At 41.5% G+C, this 20,376-nt stretch overlaps 2 protein-coding genes across 2 annotated transcripts in view; both read right to left on the bottom strand.

Annotated features, from left to right (window-relative positions):
• The window catches only part of LOC145656199 (homeodomain-interacting protein kinase 1-like), a 108,484-nt gene extending 94,393 nt beyond the window's left edge, over nt 1-14,091 (bottom strand). Inside the window, exon 1 of the mRNA XM_081709565.1 lies at nt 14,051-14,091. Coding sequence (XP_081565691.1) covers nt 14,051-14,091 — 41 coding nt within the window. The remainder of the gene's footprint in view (nt 1-14,050) is intronic.
• A 60-nt stretch (nt 14,092-14,151) lies between these two features.
• Nucleotides 14,152-15,822, bottom strand: LOC145656198 (polymeric immunoglobulin receptor-like). The gene is made up of 3 exons (XM_081709564.1): nt 15,516-15,822; nt 15,098-15,406; nt 14,152-14,564 (listed from the first exon to the last, which is right to left on the bottom strand). The coding sequence occupies exons 1-3, from the start codon at nt 15,820-15,822 to the stop codon at nt 14,152-14,154; spliced, it is 1,029 nt and encodes a 342-aa protein (XP_081565690.1).
• Between the last annotated feature and the right edge of the window lie 4,554 nt (nt 15,823-20,376).

Here is a 20,376-nt window from a genome sequence, read left to right as displayed (position 1 = left end):
AAAAACCTATTATCTAAGATATACAAAACAATAGTGAAATCAAATCTCACAGTTACTCTCCCATCGAGACAATGGGAGGAAGATTTATTACTAGCCCCCGATACCACAGTTTGGATTAAAATGTGTAATAATAATTACCACATGACAGCAACACTAACCTACAATGCATTCAGTACAAAATAATACAGAGTACATTATACTACACATTGGATGTTTAAAATTGGTTTCACAAGCTCAGCAATCTGTACATATTTTACTCAAAACACAGCTGACGATTACATTCACGCCACGTGGCAGAGCACACCTATCAAGCAATTTTGGCAAGTCATCATCACCAACATATCCCATGCTTTAAATAACCATAGCCATCCAACACCATCTTTATTTCTCCTATGAGACATATCATCAACCGATATGACAGGATACTATGTATAACATTATTATATTGATATAATAAAAATATTATTGCAAAAAAACAACAAACAAAAAAAACATACTCATGAACTGGAAAACAAAAAATAATATTAGTGTCACCCAATAGAAAAATCTATTGATAGACTATATATCAATAGAATAATTCTATTAATTATTAATCAATAACAGAACCAATCATCTAGACTGGAGACCATTGATAAAATCCATACAGAGCCAATCCATAAATGATAAATATCACACTCTAATACGCGTACATATACAATCCAACATACATGTACTCGCACGTAACCATATATATATATATATATATATATATATATATATATATATATATATATATATATATATATACATACATACATACATACATACATACATACATAAACACACACACACACACACATCATTCCTATAATGGTGGAGATGGCGAATACTTAAAAATATTCTATATACATTTTGCATTTTTCTGTTCATCTGTCTGTCTTTTTTTAATAATAAAGCTCTAAAGGTCCTCTAGGCTAGGTTTACATTCCAGGTGATTATTTTAGAATTCAAGGGGAGGAGCTGCAGGAGTTGGAAGAATGAATTAGGAAAAAATAAGTTATCAGAGCAATAGAGGAATGAAACCCACGCAAGAATCCTAGAGCCGATGGTTTACCTGCTGAATTTCATAAGGTGTGCGTTAGTGAAATTGCTGATCTTCTAGCTGATGTTTTTAATGAAGCATTAGATGGGGGGCAATTGCATGATTCATTTTATCATAGTGTGATATCATTAATATATAAAAAAAGGAGATCCTTGTAAGTTGGATAATTGGAGACAGGTCAGCCTATTAAACTTGGAGTACAAAATTTGTGCAAAAATAATTGTTAATAGGATGTCAGAAATATTGAATGATATCATAGAGTTGGAACAGATATGTGTGATAAGAGTAAGATACATGTGGGATAGTTTAGGGGTAATAAGGAGTTTGGTTATTGAAGGGTCTGAGAGGGATTTTTATATAATAGGACTGGATCAGAAAAAGGCCTTTGATTATATTTCTAGAGACTACTTATGGTGTAGATTGGAACATTATGGATTTCCAGAGAGGTTTGTAAATATGATTAAATTATTGTATAGTAAATCAAAAGTCCAAATTAATGTTAATGGTGTGTTAACTGAAGATTTTGAAATACATAGAGGGGTTAAACAAGGATGCCCATTGAGTGCTGCATTATATGTCATCGCTATTAGCCCACTATTATATAAAATTAAAAATGATCAGCAATTACAAGGTGTTCACATGTTAGGTATGGAAAGATGGAAAATATCTGCGTACGCAGATGATGTGACGCCTTATGTCAAGAATCAAAATGAGTTTCATATAGTTAAGAGGCACTTTGAAATGTATGAAGTTGTGGCTGGAGCAAAATTAAATGAAAGTAAAAGTGAAGGGGTATGGATAGGAGATGGGCAACCTGTACCAATAGATGTAGAAATAAAAACTGAAATAAAAATATTAGGCTTGATGGTAGTAAATGGTAGATGTAGCGAACGGAATTGGGAGAAAAAGGAGTGTGAAATTAAACTAGAATTGGGAAAATGGAGGGTGTCAAACTATAAAACTAGAATACAGGAGGTTAAGACCTTTATTTTTTCGAAATTGTTGTTTTTGGCTATGGTTTTCCCTCCGGATGAGAAATGTATTAAGAGGCTGAATAAAATGTGTGTTCGTTTTATTTGGGGAAATAACAGAAGTGACAAAAAGGGAAATTATGTACAAGTCAAAAAATAAAGGCGGATTAGGGGGAGTTGAGTTAGCTCAGAAATTAGAAAATGCCTTTTGCAAAAATGTAACGAAAGCTATATTTCGGAAAGCAATTTGGGTAGGAGATGTAAATCAGTGGAAAGAAAAGAGGCAAGTCAAGGAAACATGCTCCTTATTTTAAATTACTATATGGAGATTTTTTGTTTAAATATAGGCAGCTTAATATTGATTGGAATAAGTCCCCAAATAAAATGATAGATAAAACAATACAAGACTGTGATTTTGGGGGAATGTCAATTATAAGGGTCTGACAGTGACAGAATGTGAAACCTGTGTTAAAGATGTGCAGTCTAAAAGTATCTCGGAAAATGTTCGAGATACTACATGGCTTATATCTGTTGGAAGATTGCCTGTACGATGTAAAATTGCATAGCCGATGAAATGATAGAACATATATTACTGCAGTGCACAAGGACTATTGAAATTTGGGAGAAAATGAAAGGTATTGGGTTTAAATGGGATCGTAACAGGAAAAGTATTATGTATGGATTGTTTAATGAGAATTTGACTGAGAATGTGAAGGACCTTTGTTGGATGATTGTTTGTGTGCCAAATTCGAAGATTTGGAAAACACGATGTAAGATGATTATTGAGCAATGTATAATACCTGCAGAAATAGTTTTTAAACAGATTGTGTGTGAGTTAAAAAGGTTGAAGATGTTTGATATGAGAGGAAAAATTCCCTGGACTCTTTTGGACATATAAATGGATGTATACCTAATTTACAGATGTAAATTGTATTGTTAATTATTAATGTATAGAGTGAAGGTAGTCTGTGTCCTCTGGTAGATATTGTTTGTGAGGTTTTTGTGATGGAGTGTTTGTATTGAATTGAATTGAATTTTCTTAATAAAGTCAATTTAAAAATGGAGAAAGGCGGTCCTAGAAACATTATTTATTTACATGAGCTTTGAACGAGAGAGTGGGATCCATAACTCCAAGAGCTTTAACTGTTAGAGAAGATGTGATTGGGAAACCATTGAGGTTCATTGAGTAATTAGACAGTGGGGACCTAGCTAACTCTGGGCCTAATAGAAACACCTCTGAATGTCTCCGAATGTTAGAAATTAATTAAAAATACTAATGTCAATGTATTTACCACACATGCATTTAGGACATGTAATTTTTTCAATTATGCTTGCTACAGAATTAACAGTCAAACGTTCAGTGACTTTGCATGCAGAGTTGTAACTCTGCTTATTACTAGAACTGTGGCTAGAATCAAAATCAACGCTAGTGTCGTTCCTAAAGCCATTAGACTCCTGAACTCTGGCTAACTCCAATTCCAATTCAGATTCCAAAATGGGCACTTTTATACATGCATATAGACAGTCACACACACACACACACACACACACACACACACACACACACACACACACACACACACACACACACACACACATACATACGTACATACATACATATCTATACACACACTCACACATTGTTTTGCATCGGACTAGTGCTGAAGTCAAACATCACACAAATAAACTATGCACTCCTGTTGCAGTCTTGCACATTATCCTACTTGCTGCTAGAGTACTGTACTAAACCAGCACTGTACTCTGAACTGTTCTGGCTGCTACCGGTGACTGCTATGTTCAGGGTAGCATATCACTGATTGCTATGCACAACTCACTTAACATATGCCCAGTACTGTGTACTGTACTAAATTGCACTGTCTACTCATTTTGTATTTTGTATTTGTCCTGTCCTGTATTTATTATTGTTTATTTAATGTTTATTTAATGACATTTTGCAGTATATTGGACTGTTTGCACTTGTGTAGCATGTTGTCTGTTGCGCTGTTGTTTTTATGTTGCACCATGGTCCTGGAGGAACATTGTCTTGTTTTTTTTGTGTACTTGTATATAGCTGAAATGACAATAAAACCTCTTGAACTTGAACTTTTTAACAAAATGTTTAATTAATAAAATATTTTATTGTTTAATCCTTTAATGAACCATCTTGTTCTTCAGGTCAGTGAAGACCTGCCAAAAATACTGCGGGTCATTGTTAATCTGCAGCATCTTGCCACTCATGCGGTTAGCAATGTCCAGGGATCGGGCCCAGAAGGCCCCTTTGTTTTCCTCCACCAGGAAAGCTTTGGCTGGGTAGCTGATCTCCTCACACATGTAGGAGCAAGACACATACAAGCATGTGAGCAGCACGGCCTGCAACTCCTCCTTGGTGGCCACCTCAGCTGAAATGATGTCACGGCACAGCATGTAGAGAAAGACCACGGTGCTTGGAATGAGGAAGCTTTGCTCCTGCCATTCTGTCAGTGTCACGTAGCAGTCCACAATGCGCAGCCACTGCACAGGCTCGTCAGCAGTCAGGTCCTTCAGCAGGCAGCAACGCCGGCACAAGAACACACCCAGGCATGTGAGCAGCTCGTTGGTGGAGGACAGCATGAGCAGTCTAGGCATGCTTTCAGTGCTGGCCTGGCCCAGCCTTTCAGGCTTACTCGCAGTGGGGGACTGGGTTAAAGAAACATCACAAAAGACAGTTCACAACTGAAACCGGATTATGAGTGATAACAGTGGGCTCCATTTAAACTCAACCCAAATTATCCCAGTGATTCCAGACTAGATCTTTTTTTTTGGTACAATCAAAAAGAATTGTGGTACAGCATTAAACAGATTTAGCCCCAGTATTTATAAATTGCTTCTTTGACACACTTACCATCGCTCGACCCAAGATAAATAGATGGTGTCCTGATAATGGAGGAAGACCCATGGATGGTGTCATCTGAACTGACTGACAGGTAACTTTTTTCTCACCATTGTAAGCAGTCTACAGTGCTTCAATCTCCTATGAAAATGAAAACAAGGAGTTAACCAGGATCTCACAAGTGCACAAAGCCATTCTTTTAAAACATAACATGAAAGTGCTAGCTAGCTGCAATGATAGTGTGTGTGTGTGTGTGTGTGTGTGTGTGTGTGTGTGTTTGAGAGAGAGTGAGTAATATATCCACTTTACCCTAAGCTGATGCAGGTTTTTCATCAGTCCCTCCATTCTTTGAAAGATTCCATCCACATTTTTTATCATGCGCTGCCGTATGATTGCTCGTGATTGGCAGGGCCTCGTTTCATGCCTCAGCATCTCCAGGTGTGAACGGCCTTTTGGTGACTGGCAAGGCATCTCCTGCCCTTCTTGCTGTGAGGACAATGATGTCACTTTCTGCTTCTGACTGGCAGCCTCTAAAGGATCCAAGGATCCAAGGATCAACAGTCTTAGTGTCCTGACTGGCAGAACACAAAGGGTGCAAAAAAGTTGGTAAATATCTGAGCCTGCTAAAATTCTATTTACAAAAACACCACCACCACCAGAAATATACTGTTTAACTATCATAGTGCAACAATGACTGTGTAATGGAGTGTAACAAATTCTTACCATCTTGAAAAGCAGCATCAGCCACTTTAGCTTGTCCTCCCACATAACCCTGCCCACCAGTATGCATGTAGGCTTCTGATTGGTCAGTTGGGATAGTAGGTGTGAGTACATTTTCATCTTCACTCTGTGAATCTCTCTCTATAGAACCAGACTCTTCTGTTAGGGAGCCATCTAGGGACCAAAGGCATCAGCCATAAGTACCAAAGAGAGCAAATCCTATGACATTGTATACAAACAAAAACAAACATGGGCTTACCTAGACGACCGACATGATTACCATGCAACCGTAGAACCGCAGACCTAGAGGAGATGTCAGGAGTCCAATCATTGTAAGTGCATCTTTGAAATTCTGCCTTCTCTTAACAGCATTACAGCAGCATTAGAAAACTTTAAAAATCCTGAGTACTTACGGAGCTGTTGATCCTTGCTCGGTGGCTTCAATGCCTCCAGAGGCCGAGGAGATGGTCTTTTCTAACAGGTTCTTCCATCTGTGGAAACATCGCTAAAGCCATCAGGTCCCAATTTCTACAACAGCACAATGTTGTTAAAATCATCTGAACATAAATGGCCTGACACCATAAATGTTATCACAAAACAGACACAGCAGTGCTGACTGGTTGACCTTGATGAGAAGATGGTGGGTCAGAGAGAGACAAAAAAACAAACTCACGTGTTTTTCTCAGAGGAAGTCCCAGCCACCAGCTCGTATATCTGTCTCTCTGATGTACTGATCACATACAAGGCCTTGTTATCTGATAGAGAAGAGCAGGCTGTCAAACAATGTATTCAAACTAACCCAAATGCAATTTGTAACTGGCTTCTTAATTTTTTAAAAATAAAATAAAGACTTAGTTATTCCAGACCCATTCATCTATTCTGGCTATTCATAGCTGTAAGAATAACTACAAATATACCTGTAGCCACAGATCTGACAAGAGATGAATCCAAGCGAACAACGGGGCAAAAGGGGGTTTTGAGGTCCGTGTTCCTACCCCAAACCCCACCCAGTGAGCGCGCAGGACATCGCAAGATCAAACGGTCACCTGAACCCCTTTGGAGTAGCACCAACAGGTCTGAGAGAAGCAGAGCATGAATGTCTGAAACACACACACACACACACACACACACACACACACAGAGTGAGAATGGACCTGTCAAGTAATCATTTGCAAGAGGAAAAACAAAAATGTGATTTGTTCAGCTGTGATGATCTCTTACCTATAGCTTTATCTTTACTAACTTTCCAAGTCAACGGTCCTTCGTGGATCATTTTCTTAGTGGTCAGGTCCAGATTCTACATAGAAAAAGAATATAGTTAATAATTCATACTCTGGATCAGGTGCTCCAAGACCAGAGAAGCTGTTTGGAAGGCAGATGGTGGATACATAGTAAGGCCGTACCTTGAACTGAGCAGCGACAGGACTGGCCTGCCTCTCCAGAGGGGACAAGTCTAGCCTGCGCTGATAACGGCTGAGCAGTCGCCGGTGCTCCGTCTCCCTGACGACCTCATTGACAGCTCGTAGTATCCCACGGCAGCACGCCTGTGCCCTCACCAATGTCTGCAGGTCTGGAGAACCAGCTGTTGTGGGGGCACATACTAGTGTTAATCCAGGAGAAAGGGTGTGTGTGCTTGCCTCCTTGGTAAACTGGTATGTGTGTGTATACTGAAGTGTTTTCATGGTTCAATACATTGTGTGTGAGTGTTTCTATACATGCCTTCTGTGTGTCTGATGATGTTATCCAGCAGCAAGGGGTATTTGGTGAGTCTTTGCATCTCAGACACTAGAAGGTCCTTTAATTGTAGTCGGCGGCAGTGAGGGCTGGCTTCACATTCCTAACACACACACACACACGAATGAGCCAAGGACATCTAAGTCCAAATGTGGATTCTGTTGACTGCAACACCAATTTATACCTAAAACAGCATCACTAGAAGTTATGTGCTGCAATAAAAGTCAAATATAAAAGACTGGATAGTCTCCAATTCAAAGTATGGGTCAACCAATTCACAACCCAGCCCACTAACAAATATGGCAGAAGCTCTAGTGTTTGTAGGTTTGTCCAAAGGCTTTATACCTCTAAAAAGTGTTACCTGTATAAGGTGCGCGAAACGCGGGTCTTTGCATTTATTTTTAATGAGCTCCAGTGCCTGACTCTGCTGACTGCACAGGTGAGACACCTGCTCCTGGAACTCCTCTCCTGCAGCGTCTTCAAACTATCACGCACACACACAAACACATGAGCTACTGACATATCAAGTAAAGCAACAAGTATATCCCACACTACACAGAACAACCCCTTCATTTTAGACAGCACCAAAAGATGATGTGAACTAGAAAGGGAGTAACACTAGCCAGCTCTCACTCTAGACACCATGATGTCTCCGATGCCTTGAACTATAGAAGAGTCCCTCAGCCTCTTCATGGACTCACACAGATTCGCTGAAACACAAATGCAACACCACAAAACAGAATCTGTTTAAGCGAGCCAGTGTATATGTGGTTTGTTAGAAAGTTGTGTCAGTGGGCAACAGAACTCTACTTGTGTCATGAAGGCCACCGCAGAAACAACATGTACAGCCTCCAGTCCATACCTGCTCACAGTAATGGCATGGTGCCGATAGCTGATATTGTTCTGTCATTAAATTCTCAGTTTGGGTGGGTTTTACACTTCTTTAATCTTGATTATGATTTAGACACCAAGTAGGCTTCAGAAATTTAGGTTTGAAAACACATTAAGACAAATGGAGCGGATTTGCACGCACACACACACGCTCGCACACAGAGAGACTGACCATGAAGACTGTAGACCTGGGGCAGGTTGGGGAAGATACAGGAAAGTTCTTCGACGGTCAAAAGGTTCCTCATCTTCTGGAAGAACACCTGATCGAGAACCCTGAGAGTCCGCAAGTGAGATGCTTCCGTTGTGAACAGCTCTGAGGAAGAGGATATAGCAAAGTCACTACAATTTCTTACAAACGTTACACAATTCAGAATTCCACATTTTCATGAGTCAGGATAGAATTATCATATGTGCATAATAAATAGAATACTGTATGTTCAAAAGATTTAGTAGCTATTTAGTTTAAGTTAGATCAGTAAATAATTTTTTTCATTTTACATGTTAACTGTGTACTGGGAGTTGTCTTTTATAGTCAGTTGCTGTGCACCACATTTGCTGTTTTACCATATATGACAGCCTGCCGTTCGATCTCCCGGGAGCCGAGAGAGGCGAGTGTGTGCGGCTCCACTGTCTCCTGCCAGTTCTGACAGTGGACCGTGTCCTCTTCCAAAGGAGGTGCATCAGGCAACAACGCCATTGGTGTATCCACACTCCTACAGGAAGGGAAGGAGGCATGGGGAAAGAGAGAAAGAGAGACAGAGCTTCAGCAGCAACTTACTAAGATAAATCAAGGTGACGGATATGGATGTTAAAGAACTGGACGGCAGGTGTGCATGTGTGCTCATTAGCATCAGACTAATGAGGTGTATATAGTTATAATTACATCTCAGTCATGCTCATGGATCTCTGCGTCCTGGTGCAAGGCGGTGACATACCTGTCCAGAGTAGATGCTGGAGGCCGGACATTCATGGCTCAGGAACCTCAGCAGCTCTTCCACTAGTGTGTCTACTGAAATATCTTTAATGTTGGATGATCTCTTTAGTGTTCGTTTCAGTATCTGTTCAGTCAGCTGAAGAACACCTTTTCTGAACGGGTTATCAGACGCAACAATGGTCCTTAAAAATTCCACATTACCTATTATGATGTAATAAACCGAGGTGTGAGAGCTGCAGTAGTGATCTAAGCCAGTTAGCTAGCTAGCTATGTTCTTGTCCAGACACTTTAATGCCTCATGGCTGGTGCAATGACACAATATTCAACATTTCCCTCTGATTCTACTTTTAATTATGTGACATTAGCTAAGCAACTATAAAGCTACTCTTGTCCAAAAATGCCAGTGTCGTTAGACGTATCAAAACGTATTAAACATAGCTTTAGCTAGGCTAGCTAATCAGACCTTCTATGAAACAATCACAACTTAGTAAATTCATAGTTGTTAATCACAGTAAAGTGTTTTTTCTTTTTGTTGTTTAAAAAGAGTTACCTTGTTACCTTGCTAGCTAACAGTTAGCTAGTAACAATGCCTTCAAAAGTAGTTCTCCACTGATACAAGATACCTAAGAGAAGTTTGGCTCGGAATGTGACTGATTGAAAAACAAAAATACATCACAAATAGCGTTATGCAATAATACCTAAAGTGCATGCATCAAATACAAACAGTCCCCAATGCAAACCTCTTTTACAAGGCAGCTATTTAGCATCTGCTACTTCTGCAAAACAAACCCAGTCTTGCATGTTAGTGTTAGCTATCCAGCTAGCTAGGCATTGCTCCAGGACAGGTTTTAGTATAGCCAAAATAATTTGATTGCCTGTTAATTTTTATAAAAAGTTGATGTAGAGATGTGACATTTTACTAAGCGTGCCCTGATAAAAAGCTAATAAAATAGCTAAGGGCCAGATTCTGTTATTTCATTAGTTAGTGTCGTGTCCGTTGATGCAGGAAAGAAGAGACAGGAAACAGTGCGTTACCCTGTGGCCTTTTATTAATGCAGAGCTCTGGAGATGTCACTTCACAACACAGTGCGAGTGAGATCTAAAGCATAACTTTGCAACAGACAGACTTATATTTCTCTCGCCTTGTGCCACTTCTGCTTTTGTGTTTTTCCATCTCAGCCGTCACCTCTGTTTGACCGTCTCGTACACATGTCTTCTTGCATAATCACACATATGCACGTCTAGGGCATTTCCTGTTATGTCTGGACATACAGTAATTATTTTATTTATTCAAGCATTAGTCCTATTCCATTCTGCACATTATTCTCTACTAGTGTAAGCTTAGCATTCATTTAATTTCTGAAACTCCACAATTCCCCCTTTTGATCTCTACAAAGAGATCACCAATCACACTCCTTTATTCTGGCATCTCCTGTCTCTACGTCCCTTTCCCCCTGTATCAGTGGCATCATCGTGGTACCCTCATGCACATCTTTCCTTTCTATCATAGCTGAGATTAGTCTAACCATTAACGCCCTAATACATGGAATACAGCAGCACCCGCATGTCACAGCAATTCCCGTGAATGTGGCTAATGAAACCATCAATGACACAATTAAGTCTTTCCACTGACCGAACCGGCTCACCATCCAGGATTCCAACTGGTTGTTTATGCCTGAATTCTCATGCATTTCCTCTGATAGGGTCTTCAAACCATCCAATGCTCTACTAACTGACCCTTCCGGAGCGGTATTATTAGGAATGAATGTACAACACATATCCTCAAGCATAGCGCAGACACCCCCCTTTTCCGCCAACAACATGTCTAATGCCATACGATTTTGCACCGCCATCAGTGAGGTTGGTCCCAGCTGATCTCTAAGTCCTTCCACTGCATCCCTAGTCAGGTTGGCTAGCCTGAGGACATTATAATGTACATAGTTAATCCGATCCACATTTTTATTTGGAGTAATGGGGAATAATGCAGAAAGTATCGGAATATTCTCAAATCCCCCTGCTATCTGGTCTGCTAACTTATATCTGTCCGGAACTCCGCGAGGTATTCCTATTGCATCTATGTATGTGGGGGTATTCCTTGTTAAATCAAAATGGTATGCCTCTCGCTACTGTCTTGCTGCATCAGTTACCGGGTCCCTGTGTAGTTTTTTGCCTATCAGTAATAAAGGAGCTGCTAACCTGACCATGGCGCATGTCCCCTCCGAGTTCTCTGGCATGTTAACAACCAAAGTCATCCTTCCACAATAATCATACAATCCTGCTCGTGCCCATGAACCCACAGACTCGTTCCCAGTGACCGTGCGGTTACACCATTCCGCCGGGATGTGCCCCAAGCGTACTTGAGGTGTGCTTGAACTTCTAACGAAGCACGTGTAGTTCCCCTCCCCCTTTTCGGGTGAAAATAGTCCTATCCTGGTTCTGTTACTGATGGGGGGGAAAATAACGCTCAAAGTGTCACAATTCTTAGGGTTTCTTTCCTTAGTCAGGCCAATCATGCACGCATAACCCTTGGGGTCTTTTTGTGGGAATAGGGGTGCCGGGGTGGTTATAGGTCTGGGTCTTGCGGCTGCACATGCTACACATCCACCAATCTCTACCCCCATTCTTCTTCACCGTCTTGTTGTTAATGTTTTAATCCTTTCCTACTGCCATGCTATTATTTAACCCAAGCGTGACCAAACTGTAAATTGAAACATACAACACAATACACCAACAAATAATCAAACAACACAATTGTCCAGAAGTCATCACTGGTTTTCTGTTCTTCTTACTTCGGGGTCTAAGGGTGGACTACCTTGACCCTTTTGCTCCTGGGGATTATTCTGCCCCTTCCAGGTCAGGTGAGTTAGGTGATGTTTCAGCAAGGTCCCTCGCTGTCTCTTGCAGACTCCTCTGCGGTGACTCTGCGGCGGCGCACTGGCTCAGATGAAACCACGTTTCCCCTGTACCGTTCTGGCGTACGGCGTGGCTGGTTCTTTCTGTCACCTGGAATGGACCTGTCCACCTCGGCTCACTCCATTTTCTCTTGATGACTCTCAGCAGCCCCCAGTCCGTAACGGGTATCGTCTGGGTTTGTCTGCTCCCCGTCCGGTCCCCCTCCTGCGTGGAGAAAGCTGAAACGATACTTTGCAATTCATTAAAGTATGATGTGTGTGTGAGATGTTTTTCTTTTCTCATTTATTGCCAAAGGTAAGGCATCAACCCAATTTAATTTTGTCTGTGCACAGATTTTGGCCACTTTGTTTTTCGCATTTAGATTCATCCTTTCCACCTTACCTTGAGACTGAGGATGATACACTGCCCCAAATGAATGTTTCAGACCCAGCATTTTCTCTAACTCCTGCAAATTGCGCGCTGTAAAATGAGTGCCATTATCTGATCTCACCTTTCTCTGAAACCCATGGTGAGGAATGTACTGGTTCACCAGGAACTTTACCACTGAAGCACTGTCTTCCCGTTTTGTTGGCCACGCTTCCGGCCACCCTGTGTAGTTGTCTACGCACATCAATTCGTACGTGTACCCCTGTGCTGAGTCCACCATGTCTGTGTAGTCAATTACTATCTCTTCCCCTGGTGTTAATGACAACGGATACTTACCGGGTGCCACCTTAATTGTAGGTTTGGGATTGTACTGTTGACATACTCTACATGTCCCCTGCACTCTATGATAGCTACTCTTTCTGGTCCCTGCAAGGCCTTTGCCAGCTCCCTCATTTCTGCCTCATGTTTAATTGGTTTGTTTCCCGCTGTCCTAAACCCTGCTCTCATCCATTGTCTTAGCTCCACATGTGCTGCCCCTACCGTGTAAGCAGAGTCAGTATAAATATTCACTTCCTTACCCTTTGCTAACTTCAAGGCCTCCACTACTGCCATTACCTCAGCTCGCTGTGCTGATTGCTAACCTTTCAGCCTTTCTGCTTTCACCGTCCAAAATTCATCTACTTTTCCCTGTGTTTCTGCCAGCCACTGCATACCCTGCTTTTATATCCCCATCTGGTCCTCTAAATCCACACCCATCAGTGAACATGTTCCCTGCTCCTGGAATTGGTTCTCCTTCTAGGTCTGGTCTCACCTTCTCCTGCTTTTTGACTTCCTGTTCTCACTGATGAGGCTCTCCTCCTCCCATCATGTCTGCCATGTTGATTCCTTCATGTGTGTATGTGATGTGTGGTGCTTCCAAAATTTTGCTGATCCTCTGTTGCCTTAGCGCTGTCAAGGTGAAGGCTTGTGAGTTCACGTATGCTATTACACTGTGTGTGGTTAGTACCGTGATTGGATGTCCCATTACCAGATGCGTTGTTTTCTGTATGGCTTTAGCCACTCCTGCTGCATGTTGGGTGTCTTTTTTCCATGTTGTCAAGCTGTGTGCTCACATGCATGAGTACTTGTCTCTCTCCCCCTTTTCTTAGCTCACAATCTGATTTAAGTTTTCCAGTGCAAAATACAATCCTTGCTGTCGCGTAGGAGCCCAAACCAGACGAAACTCTCTCTCCTGGGGGCTACGTGTCGACATACAAGCCGACAGCAGGGCCCAAACTTCGGGAATTAAACTTTAACAAGCTTGCCTGTCTAGCTAACTCAACCAGCGAGTAGGCTTAGTTAAAATAACAGCTTTAGTGAGCAAGGCTCCGATGAAAAATGCAAGTTATGATGGCCATTCACACTCCAGACACATTTTTTCGTAACTCAACAACGACTCCTAAGTTCTTTCAAACTTCTCAGTAAGGAATTCAAATCTGAAAAAGTACGTTCAAGAATAGTTTTGAGATGTCATTCACCATCAGGTGTTGGAGCAGACCCTGGTGACCCTGCCAGACCCCGGCAGAGCAGACCTCGGTGCCGCTGCCTTTTTACCTCCCCGAGACTTAGGCATAGGTCCTCGCCCTAGGGGGAGGAATGTCCTCCTCTGGTGATGATGCCATCTCTCCACCAGTCACCCAGGGCTGCTTGCTGACTCCAGAGCGCCTAGATTCCCCTGAGGTACCTCCTCCACCTCCATCGACGGGTCCTCCTCATGATCCGACCCCAAGTCTGACTCTAGGGTGACGTTACGGCACTCCCCTCGCTCGCCATACTCCGCATATCCCTCTGTAAGGTCCATGTAGGACTCTGCGGATTCCACCTCCAAGTACCTGTCCTCATAAATAGGTAGGTCTCCGTAGTACCCAGCAGGTCCCTGCTCTGTTGTGATCCCATGGAGCGAAGACAGGATGAGTGATGGCCTCACCCTGGTACAGGAAAAGTCCGCGGTGTCCGACTCCGAGGACTGGAAATAGTTATACCAGTCATTATGGTCAGACGTAATCCCGTGTGACTCCTCCACCTCTGCCCCCAGACCACGCTCTTCTGCAGCAGGAGTCAGGAGGGTACCCAAGAGCACGGAGGGATTGCAGGCACTATTTGGGGAAGTGCGTCTTTTCCCCTTCTTCCCCTTCTTCTTGCCCTTCCCAGGCATCCTTCTTTGGTTGGTGTTTCTGTGATGATTCGAGGCTAACAGTATGTGGAGTAGGGGCACGTTCAAACACACATTTTTATTTAACACAGACGACACATCTAACACCGCACACCTCACTAAACACCGTTCAAACACCAACAACACGTACTACAACACAAGAGACATATATACACACACACGAGGATTACACATAATACAGAACAGGTGGACGACACGAAAGGGCGCGGCGACATGGACGAACACACACACGTACACACCAAGACGTTTGAGGAGGGGCGGGGCTGCAACGTGACATAACCAAATCTAATAAGGCACCCTATGCATAGTTTTTTTTCTTTCTTTAATCACTGTTGTCATCTTTTAAAGGTTAAACAACATTAATAATTTTTACACCATTTAATTGATTAGATACAAAACAATATACCTGCAAGTGCATCAGTGACGTCAAAGTGAACAGGAACTTCTAGACCTCCAGTGGAGCACCTGTACCAGCCAGCATCAGTCTTCTTCAGTCCAGTCATCAACACCGTGAAGGTGCCTTTCCCATCATCACTGATCTGCACTGCTGAATTCTGGGATGTGTTGGTCCTCCCCACTGTGTAGCAGGTCCAGTCTATAGATCTGCACCACTTCTTCGCCTCTTTCTTATATGCAGCGCTGTAGAGACACTGGACACTGACGCTGCTCCCCTCCTCTCCACTCACTCTGCTCTTGGTCACAGACACAGCAGGAGCTGGAAACAAAGAAAGGCACTTTTGTATGAATATGTATGGATGAAATATATGCAATATGAGAAATGTCACTAAACTGAATATTCAATATTCATAAAGAATTTGTAATACCTGATTTCACAGTGATATATAGCTGTGTTTTGACATCTGGTTGAAACATTCCTGAAATCTCCACTGCACACCAATATGCTCCAGTGTTTCTCTCCTGTAGATCCCTCACAGTGACAGTAAAGAGACTCTGAGCTGGGTTATCAGTTACTGTCACTTTCTTGTTTGTATTGTTGGCATATGCCATAATCGTGCAGTAATTGAATGCTGTTACACGCTCACAGCACCAGTATTTCTTATGTTGTTTATATTTCAGATGTTGACAGATGCTCCACTCTGAAGACTTAACTGCTTCTGTGACCAATTCCATTTCTCAGTGCCTGCATATACAACCCAGCACCACTGTTACTGGAACACAAGAATTCTTGTTTCTGCTAAGGAATTAAAAAATGTTACATATGAAAAAAAAAACAAAAAAAACTAACAATGTATATATTGTAGTATTGCATAGAAAATAACTTACATCAAATGATGAAAACGAAAATGAAATGCCAATTCATGTTGAATAAAGTGAGAAGCTTATTTGAGAAGCCTCCTCACATCTCTTTAGTCTTGTTGCCACTGTGGTTGAAGCAATCCAAACAGTTCCTGTTTGCTAAGTTTAAAGTCATGCTGTCACAGTGCGCTGGGCGCCCAGCAAGAGGGACAGGCCCACTGTAGTGGTTTGACACACTAATCAGTCCCATTAAATCATCTCAAATATTGAAATCACAATCTTTCATTTTTAACAAAGAAAGTAACATTGATGATTTGATCCCTGAAAGATTTAAATTACAGTCATTTGTTTGAGGATATTGGCAACAAGCACAATCTGAATGATATCAAGACAGACAACTTGGTGAGAATAAATGATACATTTATTAACGCAACTACTCTAAATCACAAACAATAGCATAAACAATCTGTATATTTACAGAAAAACAAGCTAAAATATAGCGAGCATGTGTTTATGTGTGTGAGTATGTAAAAGGAGAGGAGAGCGAATGCTTTCATGCAGGTCGGTACACGCTCGCGAGAGCGAGAAGGAGGCGGACATGCTATTGTGCCAGCAATAAAATGGTGCAGAATTTAAACAGCAATGTGACTGTATGTTAATGAGCTCAGCTGGCTTGTTCTCACGTGATGTTAGAACAAAGGGTAATGGCAGGTTTACTAACTGAACAATAAGGTCAATGTGTCTGTGCCTATTGAAGTGACATGATGATACCTATGTTTGCTAGTAAAAAGCAAGACATAGAGAGATTGTATGCAAAGAGGAAAAAGAACTTCCAGTCTGTACAAATATTACTTAAGATTATCCAAACAAAATGGTATGTACACCAAGCCCAAATACTTTCAAGAAAGTACTAGGATCTTGATTAAACTTTACTGTTTAATTCAAGCAGTGGCAGCTGTTACTTGAGTTACTTGAGTTATAATCAGAAGGTTGCTGGATCAAGCTCCACTGTTGGGCATCGGAGCAAGGCCCTCAATTGCTCAAGTTGTACTCAGTTGCTTTGGATAAAAGCGTCAGCTAAATGTAACCTATATACTTTTGCCCAGATATGCCCGACTATAAACTATGCCCAGATGTAAAAGTCTCACATGTTGATGATTTTTGATGATTATCTCAGTTAGTCATCCTCACTCAGTTTGTCTACAATTAGGAGGGAATTTCCACCCCTGGTTTCTTGTTGATAAAATGTGACGTCGTCAAGGTATGCTGGGAATATGAGTTCCATCCGCAGTTTAACAAGAGGGAACTGACCGCATTTGCAAGCTTGCTTGAAGAAATTTGGTGAACCTGTTGCTGTGGTAATGTTGATCAGATTTCTGTCTGTAAGCGTGTGTGTATGTGTTTCCTTTCTCTAGGTGTATCTCAGAATCCAGATCCGGTGCCAGGTTTCCTCACCTTTTCTGAACTTGACTCTGCTCTGTTCCTCCCCAGGTCTACCTGCCTGCTGGCCACTCCTGGCCACTCCTATATAAAGGCCCCTCCCGAAGGCAGAAGAGGAGGGAGGCAGTGAGGCTGTTGGAGGCAGTGAGGCAGCGGCGGCAGCGGGGGTGGCGGCAGTGGCAGCTAGTTCAGCAGTCGGTTTTGGCTTGTTTGTAATTGTATCATTTGTGTGTATGACCTTCTTTTCCCTGCTTGGACCTCAATTTTCTTTCGCTGGTGTGCGTCTTATTTATTGTTTTGGCCTGGGTCACTTCAGAAGAAATTGCACCAGTGTGTTTATTTGTAACTTCTGTATTATACAACAATACACTAAAAAGAGTCTACCATTTGTGCTTATGTTTCTTTCTGTTACTCTTTAACAGTTGCATGTTCCATTCCTTTAGCCGTTTATCATTCTTTTTCCTTGGTACGGTGCCATAGCCTAGACGGGGTGGTAACAAGACGTTAGTCTAGATTCCACCATCTCTTGGATCAATTAAATGGAGAAATATGATTCTCAGCTGTTTGCTGTTAACTGTCCACATGGTACTTAGTGAAGAAAGTATCTGAGAGAGAGATGACAAAGCCCCTCTTTTAGGTCTAACCTTGATGGAGGAAAAACCAGAGAGAGTGTAAAGGTCTGTTGATCAGGGTATTTAAGACACCTGAATTCCACCTGCTTTTAGGCACACCCTCTTTCTTCCATTTGATGCAAGTTTGCTCAATGCGGTGATGATGGTGCTGCTATCTGCTGGATTGGCATGGTACCTAAATTTCCCCCCCTTGGTCTTCAGGCTGGGGCTGATGTCATAGTCCTGAAGAGCACAAACGGCTATCCATGCAGTCCAGGTTTACTGTAATATTCACTTGCAGGTGATCAATTCCACAAGTCAACTTGTCCATCCGGTTCATAGTGTAATCCTTGAGATGTCCTGACATCATGATTACATATGTGCAGCTCTTTGGTAGTAACCAAGGCTGATTAACCAAACTACCTAAAGCAATGTAAGTGTACTAATGTAAGTCTTAGATTTTCACTTGATTTTAAAATGATGATACAAAGAAAACAAACTGGGTATCACAAATCATTGACAGGATTAAACGGCCTTTTGTTAGAAAGGAGGAAGTACATCAGGCCTGAGAAAAGAAGACATTAGCAAGTGTTAGCATTAGCTTGTGTAGCTGGAGTAAACCCATCATCAGTGTTTAAGATGCTAGATTAAAGGAATGACATTATGTGAAGTAATGTCCCTCCAGAAAGTTGTCCCTTGTGAGATGTAGGAAGATGTGCAATTACAAGGGTTGGTTGAGCCCAGTAAATTTTACTAGGTATGGTGGTTTCGAATACAATTGTCAAACATGGTGTCTCAATCTAAGTCTACCCTGTGATAGACAAGCATTTAAAATTGTACCAAATTACAATTTCTAATGTGGCTATTTGAGGATCTGGATTTCTTATATGCTACTGAAGATTATAAATAGGGTTATTCAATCTATACCAAATTTGCACCATGGAGGAAGCAGAATTGCTTACCTACATTCTATACACATTTGAGATATCTTATATGGATATGGCAAAAAACAGTTTTAATAGTTTTGCAAGAGAGTGCTGGAATGCCTTGCAGGATTCCACCAATATCCTGCCCCTGCTGTGCAGCTAACAAAGATGATAAAGGGTAGAAACCGAAAGGTATGAGAAGGGATGAAAAGTAGTAATGAAGTTTGGAAAGTAATGTCGTTCCTAAATACCCAGTCAGTTACTTTTAAAGTTAAACATTCAAACATAACATGAACAGTCAGCCTTCAGAATTAGTTAAAGAGAAGAGCTGGTCCCATCCTTTATTGCCGGTTAACCTTAACAAGCATTATTGAGGCACCCTTCGTGAAGGTCTAACTGTCAAACATAGAACCGATATTTTTATACACTTTTCAGAAGTGATTATGTATTCACCCCACCTTCCTTTACATATTAGTGTTTGCATTCACCACCATTACATCTGAACCACACAGTAGTCAATATATGCAAACTGTTATTCAATACCCACACCAGTTGGAAGCCATTACCACTACATTCCAAGAGAAGATTTGTATTAGCCTTGTCCTAAAGAAGATTGTTTTTCTATATGGTCCTGAGCCTGGTGGAGAGTTCATATATCTTACCCTGAGGTCCACCAAAAGCCTACGCAGGATCCTTTACTGAAGCCTGAAGCCCTGTATACAAGTCATTCTGAAAGGACACAGAATCTCTAAACTCCCTTATGTTTTATGTTATTAATCTGTCCAATGCACTGTTAGGCCTCTTTTCCCTGTAAACACGCATGTTATTACCTCAGTAATAACAGGGACCACCTCTTGTAAAGAATTTATTGCATTTGAAAGTATGGAAATGTGGTCAAAGGTGATGCTAGAAACATCTCCCTTTAAAGGTTAGAAAAGGATATGGAAAGGTGGCTACATGCTTAAAAGCTAAAATGTTACATGTAACTAAACTGTGAGAGATGCCTTTATAAAGAACAGTGTGTGAATCTACAGGGGATGCAGTGGCTGATGTGATCGTGCGTCTGCTATGATAGCGAGGCGAGGTTATTATATTGTGGCTTGTATGTAGTTCAAATGAAATTAAGGAATGGTCTGAGATGGCATCCGACTGGGGTAGTCTGACTATGTTCTCCGTGTCCACCGTATGTCAATAGTAAGTCAAGCGCATGTCCATCAGAGTGTGTGGGTTCTCTTATACATTGGATGAAACCAATTGATTCTGATATACAGCTAAAGGCCAATCTCAAAGGGTCTTGGGCATTATCAAGGTGAATATTGAAATCACAAAAAATAATGGCTCTTTCTACAAAAGTGACTAGATTAGAAAGGAAATCTGAAAATTCCTTAATAAATTCTGAGTAGGGCCGTGGTGGCCTATAGATACCAAATAGTGAAACAGGCTGGGTGGGC

Source organism: Electrophorus electricus, unplaced genomic scaffold, assembly GCF_041902795.1.
Source record: "Electrophorus electricus isolate QZ-2024a unplaced genomic scaffold, ASM4190279v1 Scaffold58, whole genome shotgun sequence".
NCBI classification, from domain to species: domain Eukaryota; kingdom Metazoa; phylum Chordata; class Actinopteri; order Gymnotiformes; family Gymnotidae; genus Electrophorus; species Electrophorus electricus.
This window is presented reverse-complemented; position numbering and strand designations above follow the sequence as displayed.